This window comes from Meriones unguiculatus, chromosome 10, assembly GCF_030254825.1.
Source record: "Meriones unguiculatus strain TT.TT164.6M chromosome 10, Bangor_MerUng_6.1, whole genome shotgun sequence".
Lineage (NCBI taxonomy): Eukaryota > Metazoa > Chordata > Mammalia > Rodentia > Muridae > Meriones > Meriones unguiculatus.
In genome coordinates this window covers 109,400,872-109,425,583 of record NC_083358.1, presented here as the reverse complement: position 1 = coordinate 109,425,583, position 24,712 = coordinate 109,400,872, and the positions used below count along the sequence as shown (strand labels likewise).

The window sequence follows — 24,712 nt, the reverse complement described above, 5'->3', positions numbered from 1 at the left end:
TTGTTTCCAGTTCCCTTCTCTCCTCCCCACACACTGGGAACCTCTGACGGACTGTGGTATGTGGCTACAGCCGGCTAAAGACAGAAGGGTCTACATGTGTGACTCAGTTTCCCCAGCTCTCTCCTGGTCTGAGGCCTTAGGACTTCTGCGCAGGCGTGGTAGAGCTCTTGAGCTCAGGACAGGGGCTGGGATGGGGCTGTGATCACTGCTTATGGGCCCCAGGGCTGACGGGCAGGAAGGATCTGCTAAGTAGTTGCTTAGGAACAACCACTGGCCAAAAAAATAAATAAAAGGCTGTGGTCGGCAGGAAGCGGCTGGTGGGGGCTGGGTCCTTGCTAGGGTGCATGACCTCTCTGCCAGAGCCGGGACTCGGAAGTCTGTGTTTCCGGAAAGACGATTGCCACGCGGGCCACACAGAAGCCCCTTCCCCAGGAGTATTCTTTCATGCCCATCCTTGGGGCTCGGGGTTCAGGGGCAGCTTCCGAGGGACGAGGGTCTCCATCGCTCCCCCTGTCTGGTTCATCTCCGCCCTCTCGCCTGGGAACATGGCTCCCCTGCCTGGCATGCTGCTGACTAGACATTTCCAGAAGCACGTCTTCCGCGGGAAACTCCTAGTGGCCTCTATTGGTCCGGCTAGCCAAGGAGGACACTGTGGACTAAGGCCTGAGGCTCGCGCCTGAGGCTCTCGTTCTGCCCGCTCCTGCCCTTCTCCCATACGGAAGCGTTGCGACTTGAATGAGATACCATCCCCGTGTGGGCTGCCTCCGGTTCAACCCCGCCCCACCCGAGCAGGCACCCTGTCCACCCCGTGCACTTGTCACACCTCAAACAGGTTCTTGGACTGTGAAGGGCCAGGGCGGAGGCAATGTGCTTTTAAACTATGTCTGACATGATAGTTGAGCAAATCGATGAGCCCAAGTGGGAGCTCTTAGGGATCAGAAGTGGTTAAAAAGGTCAGGCGGGGGCTGGGGAGACGGTAAGTGCTTGCCATGCGCCCAAGTGAAGGCCAGAGGTGCTGAAGATCTGCCTGTAAGGCTGAGGGCAGGTGGATCCTGAAGACCGTCAGAGCCCCTGGGCGGAGTTGGTGGGTTCCAGACTCAGAGGCCCTCAGTGAGTTGGAGAGCGAAGACAAAGGCTCTGGGCCTTGACCTCTGGCCTCCCAGCCATGTCTGTACAGGCTACATACAGGCACATGTGCACATTCACAAACACCCGAAGAGACCGCACACCCTGGGCTGGGGGTAGCTCAGCGGCAGAACTTGGGATTCGTTTAATCAGGCGCAGCAAAATTAAAATGTCAGGGTGGGCTGTCGGTCATCAGGAACACACAACTACATCTTCTCCACCTTGAATCCCAACAGCTGGCTGCCAGGGCGGTGTGCTTTACAGATGTCTGATTAAGGTCATGATGACAAGGGAAGTCAAGCCACTCAGCTATGATCCCACCGCCTAAAGAGCATCTTCCGTTCAGTCAGTGGGAGCCCGGCGCTGGGCCAGTCTTAGGGAGTATGTGAGGGCGTGTTTGTGCGCTGAAGACAACGAGGATGCCAAATCCAAGAGGCATTTATTGTTAATGAGTGTGCAAGGAGGGTGGAGGAGGGTGGGGCCCCCATCTAATCCTCCGAGGCTCTGAAGGCTCCCAGTGACTCACTCTTCTTGGATCTGGGGCTGGGGCTGACATTTGTTCCCTGAGTTGGGCCCCGCTCCCCCTGGCCCTGGCCTGTGGCATCCTCAGTGTCTCCAGGCACTAAAGCCACATTCCTTAGGTAGTTGGTGTTGAAGCAGTTGGCTTGCTCATCCCCAGGAGACAGAATACAGCAGAAGGCAGGGTCTTTCCAGGAGTTCTTCCGGGGGCCGCAGAGATCCTCAATGAAGGCCAGTTTCTGAAAAAGGAATGTAGAGGAGAGATAGTGGGGCATGGGGGAGGTCAGAGGTTAGCCGTGGTGCCCTAGGTCCTCCCCCGCTCAGCCTCACTGCTTGCCCTCTGGATTCCCTCCTGAGGCCAGAGACTGCAAGCTGGCCTAGCACAGCAAGATTCCTTGCAGCTGGCAGATGTGCACATCTGGAAAGGATAGGCTTGAGGCCCATGGCAGGCTTAAGAGCAGGTCTGAGGTGCTAAAAAGAAGGGTGCCCTCCACCTCTAGCCTTCTCCCCGCTCCTCTCCGGGTGCCCACACACTCACCTCCTCTTCACCACAGCAGGCCTGCTCGGGAAACGGCAGCTCACAGCAGCGGACAGTCATGTTCCGGATCAGCCCGGGGATCTGTTTACTGTGGCGGGCAGGAAGGAGGTGGGGCTCAGGGGCTTTGTGCACTTCCACAGCACCCAAACAAAGGCTGTCAGGGGTAGGGGTGGCGGGTGCCTATAGCCCGGTCACCTGGGGTCACAACTACCCTTGACCACAGAGTAAGACTCTTTGGAACCGGGAGATCATGACTTTGTCCTCCCCAAGGAAGGAAGAGGTTTTTTGGGTAAGCAAGAGTGTCAGGAAGATCTGGGCAAGACTCACTGCTTGGTGAGAACTCTTCCATTTCCACAGAGATGGCCCATGAGGTTGGGGGTGACTCGACTGAGGTCAAGGGTCAAGACATCCCGGTCATAGTTGGGATAGGGAGCTAGGCCTGCAAAGCACTCATCCCGGGAAGGGCTAGGAGGGTAGTGGCAGCACGGGTGGGGGTGGGTCTTGATAGCCAGCTCCCGATCGCAGTATCCATCCAGGGTATCCTCCCACTGCGGACAGAGAGAGGAGTCAGTGGCCTGGCCACAGGGCGGCCTCCTTACCGCAGCTATGAGATGAGGCCCTGGGGGCCGACAGGGGAGGGTGAAGGACCAGAAGGCCAGGAGGCCGCTGTGGAGGTGTGTGCTGGGAAGGGAGGGAGGAACACAGAGGAGGCTCCTAGGCGGCCACTGGAGATGAGCTGGGACGGTGGGTACAGAGGGTCAGCCAAGGCAGAGCTGGACGGACGGACGGACGGCAGACAGGTGCGCGTGCGGGGTCACGGGTGGATGAGCTCAGGACGAGACACGAAGACTCAAGGTGAACAGACTCAGAGGACAGACAAGTGGATGGACGGACAGTCACAAGCAGACGAACGCGGACGTGCCCGCGGGAGGACGGACGGAGGACGGACCGCTGTAGAGTCAGCAGTTGGAGCTGGGCGGGCGGGTGGGCTCCGGGCGGCCGGGACGCCACTTACGGCCTTCAGTGCGCAGGTGTGGTTGTGGCCCTGGCGACAGCAAGGCTGGAAGGCCGTCTCCAGCCGGGTGAGGGCCTGCAGCTGCCTCAGGACGGGGTCGGTGGCCGGGAGGTGGCGTGGCACGGAGCGGAGGCGTCTCAGGAGGCAGATGTTTTTGACATTGTCCGGTGTGGGCAGCCCCGGGGGGAAGGCCAGCTGGGGCCCCGAGGACATGCCAGTCTGGAGGCCGGGGCACGGCCGCGGCGGGTAGTGGGGGCCAGGAGCCTCCTTCTGGAAGCAAGAGAAGCGCTCCTCCCCACGCTGTTTGCAGCACCAGTGGGGTCGGGTCTTGACGGAGAACTCGGCCTCACAGAACCGGGTCATCGCGTCCTCCCACTAGAGTGACAGGGGAGGGTCAGCGCAGCAGCCCGGGCCGCGGGAAGGGCCCCTCGGCGGGTGGGGAAAGCAGCATGGCTGTGCTGTCTCGGGGCACATGGGGGGGCCTCTGAGCTGGAGCCAGAGACAGGGACAGGCGTCTCCTCCGTACCTGGGGAGGTGGCTACCTTTACGCACGCACACGCACGCACGCACGCACGCACACACACACGCACGCACACGCGCTCTCCGGGGGTTAGGCGACGCCCCAGCACCAGCAGCCAGACCCTTACCACGAGCCTGGCGCAGTCCAGGCGGTTTGTGGAGCTGCGGCAGCGGCAGCAGCGGGAGTAGCCGGTCTCCAGCAAGTTGAGGGTCTCTCCCTGGCGACTGAGGTGCGAGTAGCCGGTCTGCGGCAGGTTCCAGGGGCCGTACACCACGTGCCGCCGCTCGGGGAGGCAGATCTGGGCCAGGTTGTCCCGAGAAGGCCGTCCAGGAGGGAAGCCGTCCAGCCGGTGGCCCCAGACTCCCCTCCGGCCCTGCTGGCACTGCGGGGGCGGACTCCGGGGCTGCGGGGGGCGCTGGGCACCCAGGGCAGCTGGCGGCTCTAGAGCAGGGAGAACAGTGGGAGCACACGCTAAGGCTGGGGAGCTAGCTGGTAACTGACACCGAACCTGGTTCGTCCAGGCCTTGGCTGGGGCCTGAGGCTGGGCGGCCCTCTCCAGGCTTCTAAGCGTGGGGAGCAGCACAGTCACTCACCCTCCTTCTGGCTGGCCTGGACGGTCTCTTCCTGATGTTGGACAGGAGGGCCTACTGGAGTAGAAGCAGCTGTGTGAGCAGGCTTGTTGGGATGGGCATGGCTATAGGTACCGGCTAGCTCCCAGCGAGAAGCAACTCAGTAGAGAGGCAAGTGAAAAACAGGCTGTTTTATATCGTTTAATCACATAACTGTTAACTAGGCATTATTTCCATTATTCCTTCCCTTCTCCTCCTCCTCTTTGTTTTTCTCTCCAAAGACAGGGCCTCCTGTATCCCAGGCTGGCCTTGAACTCAGTATGAAGGTAAGGATAGCCTTTTTTTTTTGGGGGGGGGAGAGTGGGGGAGTGAGACAGGGCTTCTCTGTCTAGACCAGGTTGTCCTGGAACTTGCCCTATAGATCAGGCTGGCCCCGCACTCACAGAGATCCGCTCTCCTCTGCCTCCCCACGTGCTGGGATTAAGGTTGTGCACCAAGTCACCCGACCTGAGGATAACCTTTGAATCTCTAGTGTTTATGCCTTCTCCCAAGTGCTGGGATGGTAGGCAAGTGACGCCACATCCGGTTGATGTGGTGCCGGGCGTGGAACCCAGCGCGGTGCCACCCAGCCAGGCCTCCAAGGGCACAGATGGAGACGGTGAGGCTCAGGGATGCGAGCAGTTCACCCAGGCCCCGAGTGGCCGCAGCCCCACCCACTCTGCCCCGAAGCCTATGCTGTGCGGAAAGAGGGCTCACTTACTTTCCTTCTGTTCAATAGGGACCTGGCGGGCGGGCTGCTGCTCCTGCAGGGGGATGGCTTCTTGAGGGACGGGATAGCCCACTGCAAGAAGGGTGGAGGTCAGGCACATGGGTGTAGGGAGACCGCAGTGGGCCGGGGCAGGGGAACGGGGAGCGCTCACCTTTGTCTTCAGTAGGGCTTGGGAAAGCCGGCCACTCTTCCTTGTAGACAGGGCTGTCTTCTGGAGCCAGAGGGGGCTGCACTGCAGGGTGGGTGGGGTGAGCAGTCCCCCACCTCTAGCCAGACGGCGTCTGTGGGCCCCTCCCCACCCACAGGCAGGAGATATGCCAGCTTAGAGATCTAGAGGGCAATTTGTGATGGCCTCACCTTCCCTTTGCTCCTCAAAGAGGGGAGGGTCATGCAAAGAGGCTTCCGAGTGGTCTGTGCGGAGTCTCTGGGCTTGCGGCGGGGCAGGGGGCGCTGCGTAGCCTACTAGAGGCAAGAGGGAAGCCGCTCAGAGCCGGCTCTTCGCCTACACCCCCAGTCTGGTGCCTGCTCCCTGCGAACGCTGCAGCCACACTGCCCTGACTGCCCCGTCCTTCTCTGACCCGGAAGGCTACAGAGGTCGGCCTGCTTAGTCCTTGGGTAGGAAGCTCTTACCTTCATGAAAGTGCTGGAAGAGGGGCTCTGGCTTCATCTCTCTCTGCCCTGAAGCCTTGAAGGCTGGAGGAAGGAAGAACAAGTCACGGGAAGTTCTGAGGGATAAAGGACTGGAGGCCAAGAATGCAGCAAGTCCACTGTGGGGACGGCTTGTGCCGCTCTTCCCCTCCAACCCCCAACACAAGCCTTCGTGTGAGCGGCTGCGCTCTGGGAAAGCCTGAGTCTAAAGGAAATGTGGCAGGGAGAGGGGGCCCAGTCAGTTAGTATCCCCACTGGTTGGGGCTTGTGGCTGCCGCCCCCATCGCCAATGCTCTGATGGCAAACCTCTCCCCAAACCTCCTCCTATAAGCCTTTCAGAAACCTTTAGGCCTTTGGGTAGGAAGCTCAGCCAAGTGTTTAAGCACCCTTCCAGTCAATCTCAGATTCTTACTTTTTTTTTTTAATTTATTTATTTTATGTATAAGAGTGTTCTATCTGCATTTACACCTGCCAGAAGAGGGAATCAGTTCACATTATAGATGGTTGTGAACCACCATGTGGTTGCTGGGAATTGAACTCATGACCTTTTCAAGAGCAGACAGTGTTCTTAACCACTGAGCCATCTCTCCAGCCCCAGGTGTATGTATGTATGCATATATATAAATGTTACAGTTTATTCACTTTGTATCCCAGCTGTAGCCCCCTCCCTCATTCCCTCCCAATCCTATCCTCCCTCCCTCATCTCCTCCCATGCCCCTCTCCAAGTCCACTGATAGGGGAGGTCCTCCTCTCCTTCCATCTGACCCTAGCCTATCAGGTCTCATCAGGACAGGCTGCATTGTCTTCCTCTGTGGCCTGGCAAGGCTGCTGTCCCCTCAGGGAGAGGAGATCAAAGAGCCAGCCACTGAGTTCACGTCAGAGACAGTCCCTGTTCCCATTACTAGGGAACCCAGTTGGAGACTGAGCTGCCGTGGCTACATCTGTGCAGGGGTTCTAGGTTACTTTGGGCTTCTTAAAAAAATGAAATGAATAATGAATTATCTATCTTCCTATCTGTCTACTTCTCTACCTATCCACCCTCCATCCATCCAATACGTGTGGAGGGGCCAGTGTGTCACAGTGAGTGTACGTCAGAGGACAACTTGTGGGGGTCAGTTCTCTCCTGGGATGGGGTTCAGGTCACCAGGCTTGTTGGCAAGCACCTTTGCACACTCGGCCATCTTACTGGCCCAGCTTTAGGTGTCTGAGAGCTTAGGGCATCTGGAGCTGAACTGAAGGCACAAGCCTAGGGGCCAGGACAATGAGATGGAGCTTGACCAGATGCAGGCTCTATCGAACAAACCGAGTCTTCCTCCTGTCTAGAGTTGGCATCCATTTTCAGCGTTCAAAGCAGTGTGTACGTGCGTAACAAAGGGCGACTATGGATGGACACCCCTAACTGCTCCTCTAAGCAGTGAGTCAGTAGACTGAGTTTGCGCAGCCTGAGGGCCCCTTTTTCCTCCTCGCCTGCTTCATCGACCCTCCTCACACATCTCCACACAAGAGGCCCATTAGCCTGTGTATGCACCTGTCCTGTGTGGTCCATTTAACTCCAATTTTCGTGTTTCTTAGCAACTATCTCTAGGTATCCCTCTCATGCCTTAGCCTCCCTTGTTAAGGATTCAGGTGCCCCAGCCCCGCTGTGAGCATGTTCAAAAAGAAGCCAATTGCCCAACTGGTGAGGAGCTGTTTGGAGCAGGCTCCTAAGCAACCGCTGGCCCCACCCCGACTCACCTCCCTCAGAGGCAGCAGAAGCAAGAGCCAAGCAGGCCAAGACCAAGGCTGCTCTGGACATGGTCCCCATCCTGGGGCAAGAACTGGGCACTGGCCACCCAGAAGCTGGTAGTCCCAGGCACGTCTGGACTTGAAGGGCTGGACACTGCTGCAAGCCTGCTCCTCTGGCTGCTGCCACTGCTGCTGTGAACTTCAAGGCCTGCTGTCTCTCTTTATATCTATCTCCCGCCCTCCTGTTTCCTGCCATGACTCAGTCCCAGCTGCTCCTCCTCTCACAGCCACTCCTCCCAAACTCCTCCTGGAGCCTCCTTACAAGACTGGGAAGAATGGAGGTGATGGCGGGAACTCATAGGACCTCCAAAGCTGCAGAGAATCATGGAGCAAGTTGACATCTGAACCCTTAAATTGTGCCTCAGTTTCCCATCTGTACTATCCTTTATAGGGAAGGGATCTGACAATCTCCTGTACGAAAGAGGGGAAAGGGCACTAAGGATTTTACTTGGGGTTGGGGGGAAGCTGAGGCTTCTCCCTTGCTGGTCAGAGGCCTCAGTATCCCTTTCAAGGCCTCAGCTCTGGGACAGAGGAAGGCAGAGCAGAACCCGGTCTCATTCAGAATCAGATGAACACACAGCCTCAGCTTAAGTTTATTTTTTATTCTCCTTCTATTCAAGCACAGTGTTCCTTCCTGTGGGGAATCCCTCACCAAGGTTCCAGGAGAGCAGTTATGAGGACTCAGGGACATGCTGGGCTGCCAGGTGAGAGGGGGTCTCCTGTGCTAAGGATGGACAGCTCTCACCAGTCCACAGCTCAGCAGGGAATAGAGGTCAGAACACTTCTTCCGCGTTGGGGACCCTGGAACCCTGTAACTCCAGCAGCCTCTGCACAGCCTCGGCCATGCCTCGCTCCCCCAACTGTCGGTTGTTGCGAGTCCGTATGTTCACGGTTCTTCGGCTCTGCTCTCTCTGGCCAACCACTGCAGGAAGAGGAAGACGTGCAACCTAGGACAAACTCACCCTCTGGGCTGTTTGCTTTTGCTTTGTAGAAATTTCAAAGTCTGACTCTGTAGGAGGATGGGAGCAGAGCCTAGACGTGGCTAAAGAAGTGCATATTTAGTATTTAGCTGCTGTCGTCCATTCTAAGGAGATAAAGACATAGTACAGGCTCTACTTGCCTTATCACTGTAGGTCAGGGGCGCAGCAGACCAGAGTCAGTCAAAGACAGATGGAGAGCTACACACACAACCATGTGTGTGACCTGGGGGGATGGGTACAATATGGGAAAGGGACAATGGCAGGGGTGGGGCTGTGGCACAGCATGCTCTCAGTGTTGGCAAGGCAACAGGCATGTGTGTTCCCTAGTCAGGCGGTCTGGCTGGGAAATTTCTGTTGCTTCCCTCAGAGGCCCAACAGCTAGGAGCCACTGTCTTCCTTAAGGCCTTTCTTGTCCCCAGAACTGCCTCCACCCACATAATGACAAACAAGGCTAATTAACTAATGCCTTGGTTGGTTTTAGTGGGATCAAACTCATTCGAGGCCAGTGCTCCACCAAAGAGCTACATACACAGCTCTTGGTTTACTGATAATCTCGGTACATATAGCCCAAACTAGCTCCCACATGTACCTGCCAAATCCTGGGATCACAGGTGCACCTACCATGCCTTTCTACCATGCCTTTCAACCATACCATTCAACCATACCATTCAACTGATGCCTTCTTAACCCTCTCCTGTCCCTGCTTCTCTGAGGCTGGCCTGCTTAATTAACAGAAACATCTAGGTAGGGTTAATGAGAAGAAAACTGTTCTGAGGGATGGAGGTGGCTGTGTGAAGGAGCAATGGAAGGAAGGCAGATTAGCCAGGCTCCTACCAAGCCCCGTTAACGAGTCCCAATTAAGCCAACATACACAAAGCCAAGTAACAGATTGACTACAGAGAATGCAGAGCCTGGAGCTCTGCGGTGCAAGTCTAACCCTCTCTTACCAAACAGAAAATTGTAGTGGGCAAGCTGGGCCCGGCGGACTCTCCGGCTGAGGGTCAGTCCAGGATCGGCATCGAGATCACCGATGAGCCCTGCAGCCTGCAGGCACTGTTGTACCTGGGACACAGATTTGGAGACGAGTAAACTTTAATGGAAGCAGCTCCAGACAGCTGGCCACTATTCTCCCTCAGATGCCTGTCTTGCCGCACCCTACTTTCAGGTGTTTGCCTTGTAAGTGTTTGCCTCTTCTCTGACACCGAGGCCTTCCCATCCCTGACCCCATAAAACCCTCTGTGTGCTTCCACGGAAGACAAACCCTCAAGTTACTCTCTGGGCTCAGCCTGCTGTTAGGCAGGCAGCCAGCCAGCCGCTGAACTCTAGGACTGTCCATATTAGTTTTTATTTTGTTTCTTTTTGTTGTTTTTGCGACAGTGTTTCTCTGTATAACCACCCTGGCTGTCCTGGAACCTCTGTAGAACAGGCTGCCTCTGCCTCCCAAGTGCTGGGATTAAATGTGTGTGCTAGGACCCCCATCCCATCCACGTAGTCTTAATTTTTAAAGAAGACAACCTCACACACTTGGGGCTATGAACGCACGCACACTTAACTGATCTGCCGCTCCTGATTCCCTCGAGTGTGAGGGCTGTGGGCATGCCCCGTGCTGCTGGGGACTAAATCACTGCTAGTGTGCCCTCGGTAAATACCCATTGGCCTACACCTTTAGGCTCACCCCTAATTTTTTGTAAATTTTTATGTGCACTGGTGTTTGTCCTGCATGTCTGTCTGTGAGAAGGTGTCAGATTTTGGAATTACAGACAGGTGTGAGCTGCCATGTGGGTAATGGCAAATGAAGAACCCGGGTCCTCTGGAAGAGCAGTCAGTGCTCTTAACCATCTCTCTAGCCCCTGGTTTCTTGATTCAAATTTGTGACCCTTCTGCCTCAGCTTCAAATGTACTGGTGGTCTTGTGCTACTATACCTGGCCATAAATTCTCTTCAGAAGGGAGAAATAAACCAACATTTAGATAAGGCCAATCTTGTTCAAAGTGCTCTGTTGGCAACGCTGAGTACCTATTGATCAGTCTGCTTCTCACACTTCTCTACAAGGCAGGAAGTGGTTTCACTTTTTAGAGGGAGACTGTTCAGCACACAGGGCTCTCATGCCCCCCCCCCCAAAGCCTCTTCTTGACCAGGATGGTGTCAGGTACCCTGCTCTTGGCTGATTTTGCTCTTCTCCTTGCTCCCAACTCACCTGCCTGGCATATTCCTCTTGTTCTGTCCCCACAGGGATGACCACTACCTGGAATGGGGATAGCCACAGGGGCCTGTTGGGAGGAAACAGGAGCAGGAAATTACTCATTTTGGCTTTAGCCATTAGGCTTAGGTGTAGCTCCAGTGAGATCTGAGGAGGAAACAGACAGGTAAGAAGGTCAGGAACTATCTGGCTGGAGGACAGAGCGGAACTCCAGTGTGCGTTGACTCACCATTTCCCCCCGCAGCTTTCTGCCAGCACTCCCAACAGCCTTTCCACGGAGCCAAGCACTGCCCGGTGAATAAGGACAGGACATTCAAGGGCCCCCGCCTGCCTTGGAAGGAAAAAAGGAGTGACATGGCGGAGTGCCAGACTGAGCACTCCAAATCACCTTCCAGTCAGTAAGGAGTCTCCCTGATGGGTAGGGTGTGGAGCGGGGGTTAGTCTGGGGAGTGGTCAAAGGTGGAAAGGAGGGCTGAGGGGGTTCTGTACCCCTTGTATTGAAGGTTGAATCTCCGAGGCAGCTGGAAGTCAAGCTGGATGGTTCCACACTGGTGGGGCCGACCGAGGGCGTCGTGGAGGTGCACATCAATCTGGAGATGGGGAGAAGTGACAGACACCAGACCCAACAGCTTGCACGGCCTTCAGCGGCCAGCTCTTCTCTACCCAGGCCCCAGGCCATAAGGAGAGCCATGCCACCTCGACGGTCCATGCTCCCTCCCTCCTCTCCACTCGGTGAGGGCTATCCATACTCCGGCTTCTCCTCTCCGAGACCTACATCTACGCCACACCACATGCTGCCATCTCCCTCAGTGGCTGCACTTCTGAGTCCATCACTCAGCCCGACTGCTTCCTTGGAACTGACCATCCTATTACTGGCCTTGCTGCTCCTTTCTCCTAGCCATTGGCCCATCCCCCCATTTACTGCCCTATTCAGCTGTAGTATTTTCTAGTTCCCCTCATGCCTCTTGTTTTGCTGTCAGATCGATGTGGTAAACCCTACCCTGCTAGTCTTCTCTTCTCCTTCATCCTTAGCCCTGCAGTAAGCTCAGTGACACCTAACATGTCACCTGCCACAAAAGCCAAAGCAGAGATTGAAGCCTCGATGGAAATCAGTCTCAAGATTCAACTGGTCCAACTGTAATCCCCTTTGCTTTGTTCTCCTTAGGGATTTTCAAACTCTTTGCCCTCTCAGCCCTAAGTTTTCTTTTATTATTAAAAAAATTTTTTTTGGGGGGCAGCATCTTATGTAGTTGCAACTGATCTGGAACTCCAGCTCCCTCTGTCAACTACAAGACATTTAATTGTTAAGTGTGTGCCTGCACATACACACGTGCATGAGGCTAGAGAAGTATGTGTGTCTGGTGGCTCCTACTGGTCTCTGGCCTCATTCCCTTGAGGCAGGGTAATGGTTAGTGTCAAGGGTCAACTTGACAGGACCTAGACTCACCTAGGAGACAGACCTCTGAGCATGCTTGTTGGAGATTATCTTGATTAGGTTAACTAACTGTGTGGGCCACTTCCCATGCCGTCATCCTGGATTGTATAAAATGGAGAACCTAAGTTAAGTACCGGATCCATCCATTGCTCTTTGTTCCTGATCGTGGGTACACTGAGGCCAGCTGCTGTGGGTCAGCTCTACCCTGAAATGTGAGCCAGAATAGACCCTTTCTCCTGTCAGTTGCTTTTATCAAGAGCATATGAGCACAGCAGCAGGCTCTCTCCCTAAACCTGGAGCTTTTTCCCCACTGGGTTGGCACCTAGCAAGCCCCAGTGATCTTCCTGTCTCTAAGCTCCAGAACACTGGGGTTGGGGCATCTATGAGGCCAGCAGGAGCTTGTTAAGCGGAGGCTGGGCTCCAAACGCAGGTCCTCATGTTTGACAACAAGCCCTCGTAACACAGACCCATCTCTCCAGGCACCTTTTAACAAAACTGTCTTGCTGGACAGCAGTGGCACTCACCTTTGATTCTAGCATCCAGGAGGCAGAGGCAGGTGGACCTCTGTGAGCTGTAGGCCAGCCTCATCTATAGAGTTTCAGAACAGCTTAGGCTACACAGAGAAACCTTCTCTCAAAATACAAACAAAAAAAGATTATCTTTATTCTAAGTGTGTGTCTGTGTAGAGAATCCCACTTGTGTTTGTGTGCCCATGGAGGCTGGGAGAGAGTGCCAGATCCCTTGGCACTGCAGTTAGGCAGATGTGAACTGCCTGATGTGAGTGCTGGGCATCAATCCCAAGTCCTCTGCAAAAGCAGCAGGTGCTCTTAGCCACTGAGCTATCTCCAACTGAGATGAGCCCAACTCTGACTTTTTTTTTTTTTAATTTAACTTTTTGAGTCAGAGTCTCACTATGTAGCCCTGGCTGGTTTGGAACTCAACATATAGGCCAGGCTAGCCTCAAACTCACAGAGGTCTGCTCGAATCTGTCTTGTAAGATTAAAATTCTAGGATTAAGGCAATCACCACGCAAGGCCCCTAATTTTGACTTTTTAAGAGACAAAATTCTTTTTTCCCCTAGTATTTTGAAACAAGGTCTTGTTATATGATTCAGGCTGGTGTTGAACTCAAGATCCTCCTGTCTTAGTCTTGAGAGTGCTTCAGTCATACGTGTGCACCAAGAGTCTTCATCACACACACGCACACATTTTGGTTTTTCGAGACAGGGTTTCTCTGTGTAGCCTTAGCTGCCCTGGAACTTGTTTTGTAGACCAGGCTGGTCTCGAACTCACCTGCCTCTGCTTCCCCAGGGCTGGGATTAAAGGTGTTTGCCATCACTGCCTTACTGTGTATTTTTTGAAATGTTTTTTTTTTTTTAACATCTTTTTACTCTGTATGTGTGTGGGTATGGGGTGAGAATGCGGAAGGCAGAGGACAGCTTCGGGAACTGGTTGCCTCCCACCATGCACGATCCAAAACTGTTTTTGAGACAAGGTCTCAACTGTATAGTCCTCACTAGCCTGCAACTAGACCAGGCTAGTCCTGAACTCAGAGGTCCATCCGCCTCTGCCACTGGGACTAAAGGTATGTGCCACTATGCCTGGTTACAGATAAGTTTAAAAAAAAAAAAATTTTTTTTTCCCCCAAGACAGGGTTTACCTGTGTAACCTGAACTGTTCTGGACCAGGCAGGCCTCAGACTTACAGAGGGCCACCTGCATCTGCCTTCCTGAGGGCTGGGATCACAGGCGTGAGCCACTACACCTGGCTCATCTTTATTTTCGTGGATGTGTGTTTGATCTGAACCACATGCATGGCTGGTGCCTGCAGAGGTCAGAAGAGGACACTCAACCCCCTGACCTGGACTCACGAAGTATGGTTGTGGGGCAACACAGGGGTGTTTGGAAATGAACTCAGGTCCTCTGCAAAAGCAGAAAGTGCTTTAACTTTTGTGCAATCTCCCCAATCCCCAGAAAGAAAGAAATCTTTAAAAAGAACAATACAAATAAAAACCCCTAAAAACAAAACAAAACTGAACGAACCCAAAAGCCAAGCTGGGTGTGGTGAGGTACACCTGTAACCCGGGGCGCCTGAAGGCGGGGGCAGGAGGGCAAGTTGGAGGGCAGGCTAGCTACACAGAAAGTTCCAAACCAGTCTGTGTCCTGAGAAAACAAGCCAGGGATGACCCAGGTAAGCTTACCCGGCAACCTCACAGCTCACGCTTGTGGTTCCTGTGGCTCTGGGGATGAAACCCGGAGCCCATGCAGCCTGGCAAGCTGCTCCACGCCAACCCTTACTCCTACTGCCCTGGTTTGGAGATGAGGTCTTCGTGCTACCCTGGTTGACCTCAAATTTCAGGGCTCCAGTGATCCTTCCTGAGCCTCCCAAGCAGCTAGAATGACAGGCTAGTGCCCACAGCAGGCTCCTAGCAGCTTTCTGCCTACATTCAGCAGACCTGGACCAAGTCCTTTTTGCCCTCTACTTTTTCATTTCTTCTAACTTGCTATGCGGATTTTCACTCCATCTTCCAACCTCTGCCTGCAGTACTCCCTCCCAGGGAGGGCTCCTCACATGTTGATTGGAAACTGTTCCTGCAGAAGGCCTTTCATAGCCTGAGTACTGCTATCCCCACTGCACTCTCATAACAGCTCCACAGCTCAGCTCTACTGTGCTGGCAGGGCCTGTTTACCTACCACAGCTCTCAGGACGCTCCAGCTCCACAAGGGCAGAGACGTACTGTTCTCTTTTACATCCTGCACAAGTTATTGTTAGATTTTCGAGACAGGGTTTCTCTGTGTAGCTCTGGCTGTCCTGGAACTCTATCTGTAGATCAGGCTGACCTGGAACCCAGAGACCCACCTGCCTCTGCCTCCCAAGTGCTAGGATTAAATGCATGCACCACCACTACCTGGCTCCCACAGAAGTTTTACAGTAATTTTTTGTAGATACAACTTAATAAAACAAGGTAACTAAATACAACTCTCAAGTGTGGTTCCAGCTTGCCTTAGGCCCATAGAAAGCACCATCTCCAGGGTTAAGGTCCCAGGGTTCTCCAAATTCCTCCAAGGCTTGTTGTAGGACCTTAGAGAGAACAGATGAGGACTGTCAGGAGACTAATGAGCAAGGCAAGCTGCTGGTCTTTGAGAACTGACACCCATAGTTTATGTCTTTATCTGAGGACCCTGGCTACAGCGTCCCCTGCGTCTCCACTGGTTTATCTGTCTTGCTTCCCTTTCTCTTACCTGCTCAGCCTGGTCCCACAGGTGAGACTCCCCTAGGAAGTCAGATGGTCGAGTAGATAAAGCCAGGTGGAAGGAAAAACCAAGAACAGCATAAACAGATCGGAGAAAATCCAGGCAGCCCCGGATCTCTGCTCCCAGCTAGAAACAGGAAGTCAGGATGTTAGCTGCCCGCCAACTAGAAATCTGAGGTGATGGGTAGTTTTGGGGAAAACAAGAGGGGAAGGTGGCTACCCTACAGTAAAAAGGTAAGGTAGCACACACCAGAAATCTGATCAGGAGGTGAGGCAGGAGGACCAGACATTCAAGGACATCTTCAGCTATACAGTTTGAGGCCAGCCTGGACTACATGAGACCCTGTCTTTAAAGCAAAAGAAGTTGACACTTTTGAAGAACAAGGAAAGCCACCTGATTGGGCGCACAGAAGATGTGAGCATCATCCTGCTGGAAGCACCACAGCCGTGTCAATCCTCCCAGGCTGCCGGAAGCCTCTGCCCGATGCAGGACTCCGAAATCAGCCAGCCGCACAGGCAGTTCCCGCCAGGATCTGGGCCGGTGAGCAAACATCAGGCTGAAGTTGGGATGGGAAATGGTTAGGGATATAAGGAAAATGAGCCCTGGATGACCTAGAACTTGTTATGTAGCCTAGACTGACCTCTCCAGTTCTGAGATTACAGCTATGTGCCACCATGCCTAGCACGGATTACCCATTTTCTCTGTAATACCAGCTATCACTCTTTCCCTCTTAACATGCTCTCCCACTGAATCTTGTCAGTCCTATCATTAGTGTGAGGTCAAAAGTCAAATTTTGAGCATGGCATGGTGATACTTGCCTTTAATACCACCAGGCAGAGACAATTGGGTCTCTGTGAATTTGAGGCCAGCCTAATCTGTGTAGTGAGTCTGGGGCCAGCCAGGGCTGCATAGTGAGACCCTATCTAGGGAAAAAAAGTTGAACTCTCAATCACACAATAGTAAACATCATTTAGTGTGTCCGTATTCTGTGATGGGTCCAGAGCCTTGACAATGCCTAAGGACATAAAGGCCCAAGAAATGGAACAGTTTCCCAAAATTCACTTAGGTAAACTTAAATCTACTGGAGGTAGATTCAAAGCCCAAATTAGATGCCTCAATATTCTACTTTCTTTCTTTCTTTCTTTTTTGAGATAGGGTTTCTCTGTGTAGCCCTGGCTGTCCTAGAACTCAGAGATCTGCCTGCCTCTGCCTCCCAAGTGCCTGACTCCAAGGTACTTTCTATTACTTCACATTTTGTGACCTGTTATCCCAGCCCCAGGAGGAGCCAGGACTCCTGGTTCCCAACTCACCAGTGTGCAGGGCAGTTCATGGGCTTGAGAGCAAGCATGTCTTGGGGAGACCTGGCAGGGAGGCCACTCTGGGGGCTGTCGACGTCAGCGCGTGGGGGCTTCAGGGAAAACATGTCTGCCCTGTAATGCTCCCAGTGCCCTGACTGCTCCCAGAGTTTTGTGGAAAACAGCATGGGGGTCTTCACCTCTGAGAAACCACGGCGGGCATACTCAGCCTGGAAGGTGGACACAGACATCAAAAGTCAATGTAACTGGAAGGGGAGGAGACGAGAGCTTTGTGGTTCTCCCGGGGGCTCACACCATGCTGACCAAAGCCCCAAAGCCGCAAGCTATTAAATGCCATGTCCATTCGGTAAGCTGTGTTACTGCAGACCACACAACAGTAATAGCCTGTGAAAAGTTACAGGGCTCCACAAAGCTAATGCTCTCAATCCCTACTCCCCTTTTTTTCCTTTGAGACAGGATCTGGCTATGTGACTCAGGCTGCCCTCAAACTCATGATCTTCTGCCTTAGTGTCTTTGTGCTGGAACTATAGGCGCATGCCACCATGCTTGAGCTGAACGCAAACACCTTGGCCTCTGCTCCTTTCCCTGGAACTTGCTCCTCCTTACCCTAATGAAAGCCACCAGGGCATTATAGACTCTTGTCCCTCGTGGCAGGAAAAAGCAGCTCCCGGGGCTCAGCTCATGGAAGAAGAAGAGCTCCTGTTCCTGGGGAAAGAATGTCACCTGTCAATCAAGGAGGGAGGGCTCTGGAATTACAAAAGCAAGTGACAGAGCTGCTCCCTCTGTTGAATGAATCTTCCGGCAAATTCAGTCCATTCTTTGGCCAGGCCTGCTGTCTGAACCTGTCCTTCCTGTACTTGAGAGGTGGAGGTAGGAAGGTCAGAAGTTTAGGGTATTCTCAGCTCAAGCAGGAGCCAGCCCAGGCTACATCAGACCTGTCTAAAAATTAAAAACTGAGACAAGCCAAGACAAAAAAAAAAAAAAAAAAAAAAACAACAAAAGAAGGCTCACACTCCTTCACCTTTCACCTCACTGCCACCCTCCCCCCTCTTCTGGGCCCTGTACCTTCCCGATGCGTCTGTGATCTCTCAACTCTGCTTCCTCCCTTCGTGCTTCCCAGTTCTTCAGTAACTCTGGCTTGGGGAAGGAAATTCCCCATATTCTCTGCAGTGCCGCTGGTGCTCCTGAGGACCTCCACAAGGCTGAGGAGTTCTGTGAGAGGGCAGAGGGAGTCAAAGGGATGAGGAGGAGGACCGGAGGCACCAACCTTCCTGTAAAGTCTATGATACTCTCCCATCAGAGGTCGCCACCTGAACGTCAGTTCATCTCTCAGTGTCTCCTACCGTCAGTACCAGTGGGATGGCACCTTGCTCCCTGGGTTATCTGCATCATGGTAAGTTCTCTCAAGCTCACACAGCACCTTGTTCTCTACACTCTCACTGCCCCCCAGGACCCCTGCTCTCTACATCTAGTTCCACCTCCTAATTAATGACTGCTTAGGAAAACTAAACAGTCAAGTGTCAGCCTGCCCACCAATCCCTATCAATATTCCACACAGCTACTAGAAAAGTCAGTCTTCTATATGACTAACCACAGGAAACTCAAATTTCCCTACTTACTCTTTAACAGTATTCTTAAGAGCTGGACATGGTGGCGCACACCTTAAATCCCAGCACTCGGAAGGCAGAGGCAGGAGGATCTCTGAATTCAAAGTTAGCCTGGTCTATAGAGTGAGTTCCAGGACAGGCAGGGTTATACAGAGAAACCCTGTCTCAAACAAAACAAAACAAAACAAAATAAAACCCTCAAAATCATATCAACCAAAAAGCAACCCCTCCCCCCAGTATTAATAAGAACCTTCGCTGTTGTTTTTAAAATGGGGTCTCAGGCTGTCAAAGCTGACCTCAGACTTGCTGTATCACTCAAGGATAATCTGGAACTCCTAATCTTCCCTCCTCCATTTCCCAGGTGCTGGGTCACACGCATGTACTAGCATGCTTGCCTTGAAAGAACTGACACTTTATAGCCTGTCCCTTACATACTCTCTCCTTGCTAGCTGGCTTTGCTTCTATGGTGTGGCTTTACCAGTGGTAGAATTAGTCATGCTCGTTTTATAGACAGAAGCAACAGGTAAGGAGATTTGGCCAAAGCTGCACAGCTCATTAGTGGCAGAATGAGGACGGCTGCTCACGGGAGGTTTTTCCTGCACACCTGCCTGACTCTTGCTACCTTCCACCCCACTCAGGAGCACGAGGTCTAGGAACAGCACTTTCTCGGAAGGCACGCCCTTGCCTGAGTGCTCTCCCCAGGATCTGTCACACAGCGTCAGCCATCCTCCTGGATATGTGCTTCCCCATATGAACCTGTCTAGAATGCTCCTGATCTCTTGTTTTACTTCCCTTAATGCAGAACTGGAGTAGGGACTCTAAATTGAATTCTGGACTCTGGCAGGGGCTCCAGTATTTGCCATGAAACTTTAGGGTTCCAGAATGGAGAAAACTCTTTTTCCTAGATTCCCACATTAGCATGAGAGCAGAGAAGGGGCTAGGACAGGACCACCCTTTCTACTCTCCAGCTCTCACCTGTGAACACAGGAGTATCACCCTAATTATACCCCACAACTCACTGTCAGCAGCTTCAGTGCTCCTATCTGTCCGGTGTGCCGAAGATGAGGGCCCTGGCAAAGGTCAACCGATGTGCCACACCTGAGATGAAGAGACCAGTTAGTGCTTCCCAGCTTCTCCTGCTCACTTTTCTCTGTTTTGAGGCTTCCACTGACAGAATGAAGAAGTGCTGAGGAAGGAACTGTTTGCTGACAGAGAACAATGACAGACAAAAGCAAATTCCTCTTCCCATTTCTTTTTCTGGAGCAATACAGGCCATCTGCCATCACCCTTCCCGTACCACGGCTCTGGCCTTCTCAGAGCGCCCCTTCACTCACGCGTATACTGTTGCTGCTGGGCCAGTCCCTTTCTCCTCAATCAGATGAAGCTTAAAGTGGTTATCCTAGAAGGCAGAAAGGGGGCATGAAGCGGCAAGGCCATCCTGGCAATTATCCTTTCCTTCCAGCCTTATCGGATTCCTCTTGCACTGCCGCTCACCCTGAAGAGCTGGCGAAGCTGATCCCGGGAAGCCTCTAGCCTTCGAAAAGGTTGTGCAGCAGCTATGATCTCCTGGCAAATCCGCTCCAAAACGGGCAACTCTGAGCTGCGGACTGTCCTGGAAAAGGGAGTCTGCTGGCTTGCTTCTTCAGGGACAAGCCCTGAGTGACGACTGAGTGCTAGCTAGGGTATAGAGTCCTGTCTTTTGACAGATCTATCATTACACGGAGAGAAAAACTCTTAAGATATAAGCACAGATTCTATGTGTGTGTGTGTGGTACAGGGGATTGAAGCCAGGCTCTTGCTCATCCTTGGTAAGCAATCTATAGGCAAGGCAGGAGGATCATGAGTTTAAGACCAGCCTGGGCTACAAAATGAGAAAGGCAGAGAGAGAGGAAGGGAAGGAGAGAGAAAGATGGGGAAAGGGAGGGAAAGGGAGTATGTGTGTTGAGAGAAGGGAAGAGGGATAAACAAAATTACAAGAGTAATGAGGGATGAGTAACACCTGAAGTCATGAAGACTAGAAAAGGTGAGTTTCTAGGTCAGAAGAGAGACCTACTGGAGAAGGGATGTAAGTTTCTGCTTGGTATCTACAAGACCTCTTCAGCTTCTCCTCTGAACTGAGCTTGCCCTGAGACCCCAGACACCACACCAGAATCACTCTCCTTCCTTGGACTGCTCACCGCTCATTCCCCAGGAAGAAATCGTGGTAAAAGCCAGATTCTGTACTTGGACCTCGGCAGAGAACAGCACCCAGATGTTGCTCAGCAGCTGCACCCAGAACGTGGGCGCTTGAGTGCCAGAACACCTGGAGGCACAAGAACAAGGTTTGAGCTCCTCTCATTTAAGCCCAGCTCTGTGCTTTCCTCAGAGAGCCTGGTGGGGAAGCTGCTATGGTTGTTCTAAGATCGGCTGCCACAAAATGGATAGCCTACATGTGTGAGGATGACGTCTGTAAATAGGAAAAAGTTGTTTTAAATGGTTAAAACACTTGTTCATGCAGAGGACCCGAGTTTAGTTCCCAGTACCCATGTCAGGTGGCTGACAACCACCTGGAATCCTGATACCCTCTTCTAGACTCTATAGGCACCAGGCGCGCATGTAGACAGGCACACACATGAAGGTAATCACATGTGTATATATACACACACACACACACACACACGAATCCCCTGGAACTGGAGTCTCAGAAGGAGTGAGCTGCCATGTGGGCGCTGGGAATTGAACCCTGGCCCTCTAGAAGAGCAGCCAGTGCTCTAAAATGCTGAGCCACCTCTCCAGCCCCAAATAAAATAAAAGAGCTTAAAAGAAAGCAGAGGGTCAGCAGTGTTTCTTCTTCTGCTGAGAGGAGGTGTGGGTCCACCCTACATGTCCGCAGTGTCTCCTGGACCAGGGCCACAGGGGCAGGAGGCCACTGGCCTTCTATGCTGCTCCTATAAGCTCCTGTGACCTTATAAAAACATGGTTCCTCACTGAATGTGCTGGCTAGTGGGAAAGTTCTTGTTGGAGGTTGAACCTGGGCTACACAGCAAGACACTGTCTTAAAAGAACGAAAACAAGAACAAGAACAAACAAAATTAAACAACAACAACAACAACAACAACAACAAAACAGAACTGGGCATGGTGGTGCAAACCTGTAATCTCAGTACTTAGGGAGGCAGAGGCAGGTGGATCTCTGTGAGTTCGATGCCAGCCTGGTCTACAAAGCAAGTCTAGGACAGGCAAGGCTACACAGAGAAACTCTGTCTTGAAAACAAACAAACAAACAAACAAAACAAAACCAACCAAACAGAACGCAAAACAAAACAGAAAACCAACCAAACAAAAAGCAAACAGAAGTTCTTTAGAGTTGTTTTGCTGCTGTTATTGTCTGTGTGTGTGTTGCTACAAAGCAGGAGCTCACCATCAGCTATCCCAGCCTTCTGTTTTACCTCTTAGTGCCATTTTTTTTTTCTTGTTCCAAGAATCAACTGTGATGGAACTATTCTTGGATCTGTTCACTATTTACATTTACATGAGAAAAGAAATACAGTTTCTCTAGATTCTAATAAGGTCTATGATATTTGAGCTGACATGAAATAAGCAAAGCAGAAGGCCCCTAGGTTTTGCCTTCAGTTCTATGGAACCTATGAGAACTGAGTACACATCACGGATGGCTTACACTGTATGCACTCAAGATCTGAGGAGGGTGAATCAGCACACTATCCTGTTTCTCAGCGTACTCTCCCCTTTCACTAGCACACAAGGCATTTACTTAGTCGATCAAGGCTTTGTCAGAAATAATCAGAGGGTCAATATAATCTGTGATCAGTCTCCTTACCAGTTTCGAACTGAGAAACTGAGGCAAAAGAAAAATTAGAATTTCCTGTTTAAAGTTCCTTCAGCTAATACAGGCACTGTATTCACCCTATGGGAGAAACTTACCGCTTTGCCCTCTGGGGAATCAAATGTCAGAAATCTGAGGTAGCAATCTGTTTCCAAGGGTCGGTCCAGATCATAGAGTTCTCCATTTACCTCTGCAGCCACTGCAGCATCAGCCAGTGTTAAACTGTAGTGGAGGAGATAGGGTGATGAAGAAAGTGCTACAATCCACACGATAAGAAGCTGCTGTCTTTTTTAGCTTCCACAGCAAGAAAACCTACTATTTCTTTTTCCCAATGGATAGCAGAAGGGTAGACTCTGAAACCATAAAGACAAATCCTCAAGAAAAAAAGCGCCCCAGCCCGTCCCCTCTGTTTTAAAGACAGGGCTGGCAATATGGCCGAGGCTGCTCTTGAACTCTGAATCTTTTGTCTCCACTTCCTAATTGCTGAGATTACAGGTCTGTAACACCATGCTTGGCAGAAAAGGCTATCTAGGCACAATGGCTCACACCTGTAATCCCAGCACGTGGGAGCCTTAAGCAGGTTTTCTCTAAGTTCAAGGCCAGCCTGGGTTAGAATAAGACTGTCTCAATAAAGGGAAGGTGGATGCAGTCTTTATGCCTTGCCATGAGGTTTGGCTGGGTCTCATCACTCATCTGTGGCCAGTTACAAAGGAGCAATTTTTCTTGGCCTCTTTACTTTTTGTGACCTCCATGACAACTCAAATAGCATGGCTTGTCCTTTTCTCTCCCTGTTCTCTTCAGGGAAGCTACTGAGATGTACAGCGTGTCTGCCCTGGCGGTTTTTCTTTTAAACTCAAATAAAAATCTGCTTGGATTTAAAAACAAACAAAAAACAAAAACAGGTAAGAGTGGAAGAGGAGCTAACTCAGAGTGCTTGACCTGCATGCAAGAAGACCTGGGCTTGAGTCCCAGCATTATGTGAACTAGAATGGTGGTGCACACCTATCACCTCAGAAGCCAGAAAGTGGAGGGGAAGGATCAAGACAGCTCAAAGTTGGGGTGCCCACAATGTTTGTGAGCTGCCAAGCTTGATGAACTGAGTTCAGTCTCTGCCATCTAAGCGGTGGAAGGAAAGAACTTACTCCTAAACGTTGTTCCCCGACCTCCACGTGTGTACTGTGGACATGCACAGACACATGTGAGCATCAGACAAGGATGTGCTTGCACGCACACACAGAAATAAAATGATAAGGCGTGAACCACCACAAGCAGCTGAAAAAAATTTTTTTTTCTTTTAAAAGGATGCTTTTTTGGAGGAGTAGGTGTGTATTCTTCCTTGGGAGCCATCAGCCATGGTTTTAGAAACAGGCTCTCTCATTGGCAAGGAGTTCCCCCAGCATGCTAAGCTAGCTGGCCAGACAGTGCAGGGATCTGCCTGTCTCTGCCTAGCCTGTGCTGGGATTACAAGAACGTTACCATACTTCTTAATTTTTAACCTTAAACTATTATTATTTTACTTATTTATGGGTGGGGCATACATGCGACAGTGTATGTGGCGGTCAGGGGACAGTCTCCTTCCACTATGTGGATTGCAAGGATCAAATCCTGGTCTCAGGTTCTTACGCTTTCGTGGCAATCAATTAAATGACTGATTCAATCCCTCTCCTGCCCAAAGACCTCCTTTGATAGAAAAATAAAAATGTAAACAAACAAAAGATGATGAGGGACAGAGAAAATAAATGACAAGGAGATAATTCTTGTAGATAGAGGATGGCTTTGATACCTGATTTGCTGGGCCAGCTGGTAAGGGGTTGTGTTCCATGCGACAGCGTCTACCTTTTGACCTTCAGGAAGTGACACTAGTATAGTCTGGGGTTTCTTTTGTGCCATACTTGCTAGCCTTTTCACCTGAGCGGTCCATAGCTCCTCAAAAAGGCCAAATCGCTCTGCCAACCAGTGTGGGGGAGTTCGCACAGAGGCCTGAAGAGAGAGGCACGTTAGAAGGCATCTCGGGTCCACTATTCCGGAAGGGGGGCGGTAGGGTTCGTGCATGTTGCGTAGCGTTGGTTCTAAGGTGGGGACTGGGGGAAAATAGGGGAGTCAAGGGGACGGCACATTTCGATTGCGGAGAAGGGCGGCAGGGGCCGGGGGAGGCTGGACAGCCTGATCTTTGGATTCTGCTGGGCTGATGCTGGGAGCTTTGCGTACCTCACGCACTGTGTGGAGTTCCCGGCGGACCCCCGCGAGTGGGAACCCGAGCCGGCGCCACCTCAGACACAGACCCATGCCGCCTCAAGTCGCTGCCTCCATGCTCAGATCGCCGCCTCTTCCTCGCCAAGTTCATTGGCTGCCGAGCCAATAAGACCCCTTCCTATTGGGTCACGTTGCCGCCACTCTGGTCGGGCACCACCCCCAGGAACTCGGCGGAGGCAAGTCCCACACAGCCGCAGTCGCTCTGGGAAAGGTTCCGGTTGGCCGGAACCTGGAAGCTGTTGCACACACCGGCAGCCCCGAAGCCCGAAGCCGCAAGGAGTCCACCTTTGAGGACAGGGGCGGACCTCCTAAGAACAAGAGTGAGAGAAACACAAAAATGAAAGTTAGTCATTTTCCTT

The 24,712-nt window shown here is 52.2% G+C and overlaps 2 protein-coding genes across 8 annotated transcripts; both read right to left on the bottom strand.

Annotated features, from left to right (window-relative positions):
• Positions 1-1,545: 1,545 nt before the first annotated feature.
• Ecm1 (extracellular matrix protein 1) lies at positions 1,546-7,943 on the bottom strand. 6 transcript variants are annotated; one of them, XM_060393091.1, is made up of 11 exons: positions 7,438-7,943; positions 5,686-5,748; positions 5,413-5,517; positions 5,207-5,287; positions 5,047-5,127; positions 4,311-4,364; positions 3,845-4,158; positions 3,105-3,572; positions 2,510-2,730; positions 2,183-2,270; positions 1,546-1,883 (listed from the first exon to the last, which is right to left on the bottom strand). In XM_060393091.1, exons 1-11 carry the CDS (start codon positions 7,682-7,684, stop codon positions 1,614-1,616), a joined length of 1,992 nt encoding a protein of 663 aa, XP_060249074.1. In that variant the 5' UTR covers positions 7,685-7,943; the 3' UTR covers positions 1,546-1,613. The 6 variants fall into 6 exon arrangements, with proteins under 6 accessions (XP_060249074.1, XP_021506198.1, XP_060249075.1 ...); XM_021650523.2 differs by having other exon boundaries at positions 3,198-3,572; XM_060393092.1 differs by having other exon boundaries at positions 5,413-5,514.
• Positions 7,944-8,075: 132 nt separating this feature from the next.
• Tars2 (threonyl-tRNA synthetase 2, mitochondrial) lies at positions 8,076-24,596 on the bottom strand. 2 transcript variants are annotated; one of them, XM_060393090.1, is made up of 19 exons: positions 24,309-24,596; positions 23,884-24,080; positions 22,199-22,322; positions 20,456-20,580; positions 19,773-19,890; positions 19,613-19,677; positions 19,298-19,376; positions 17,737-17,883; positions 17,278-17,376; positions 16,666-16,880; positions 15,749-15,911; positions 15,344-15,481; positions 15,105-15,182; positions 11,157-11,257; positions 10,897-10,998; positions 10,665-10,737; positions 9,416-9,530; positions 8,609-8,691; positions 8,274-8,410 (listed from the first exon to the last, which is right to left on the bottom strand). In XM_060393090.1, the coding sequence occupies exons 1-18, from the start codon at positions 24,384-24,386 to the stop codon at positions 8,645-8,647; spliced, it is 2,064 nt and encodes a 687-aa protein (XP_060249073.1). In that variant the 5' UTR covers positions 24,387-24,596; the 3' UTR covers positions 8,274-8,410; positions 8,609-8,644. The 2 variants fall into 2 exon arrangements, with proteins under 2 accessions (XP_021506197.2, XP_060249073.1); XM_021650522.2 differs by lacking the exon at positions 8,609-8,691 and having other exon boundaries at positions 8,076-8,410; positions 24,309-24,591.
• Between the last annotated feature and the right edge of the window lie 116 nt (positions 24,597-24,712).

Bases quoted from the DNA above. Each gene is read 5' to 3' on its own strand.
- Tars2 (XM_021650522.2), bottom strand. From the start codon at position 24,386: ATGGGTCTGTGTCTGAGGTGGCGCCGGCTCGGGTTCCCACTCGCGGGG. The intron at 19,377-19,612 runs GTGAGTGAAGGG...TCTTCATCTCAG, and splicing joins CCAGCAGCAACAGTATACGC to GTGTGGCACATCGGTTGACC. The intron at 10,999-11,156 runs GTACAGAACCCC...TTTCCTTCCAAG, and splicing joins TTCAACCTTCAATACAAGGG to GCAGGCGGGGGCCCTTGAAT.
- Ecm1 (XM_060393091.1), bottom strand. From the start codon at position 7,684: ATGGCAGGAAACAGGAGGGCGGGAGATAGATATAAAGAGAGACAGCAG. The intron at 5,518-5,685 runs GTAAGAGCTTCC...TCTTGCCTCTAG, and splicing joins CTTCCAGCACTTTCATGAAG to TAGGCTACGCAGCGCCCCCT. The intron at 3,573-3,844 runs GTAAGGGTCTGG...CTGTCACTCTAG, and splicing joins TGGACTGCGCCAGGCTCGTG to TGGGAGGACGCGATGACCCG.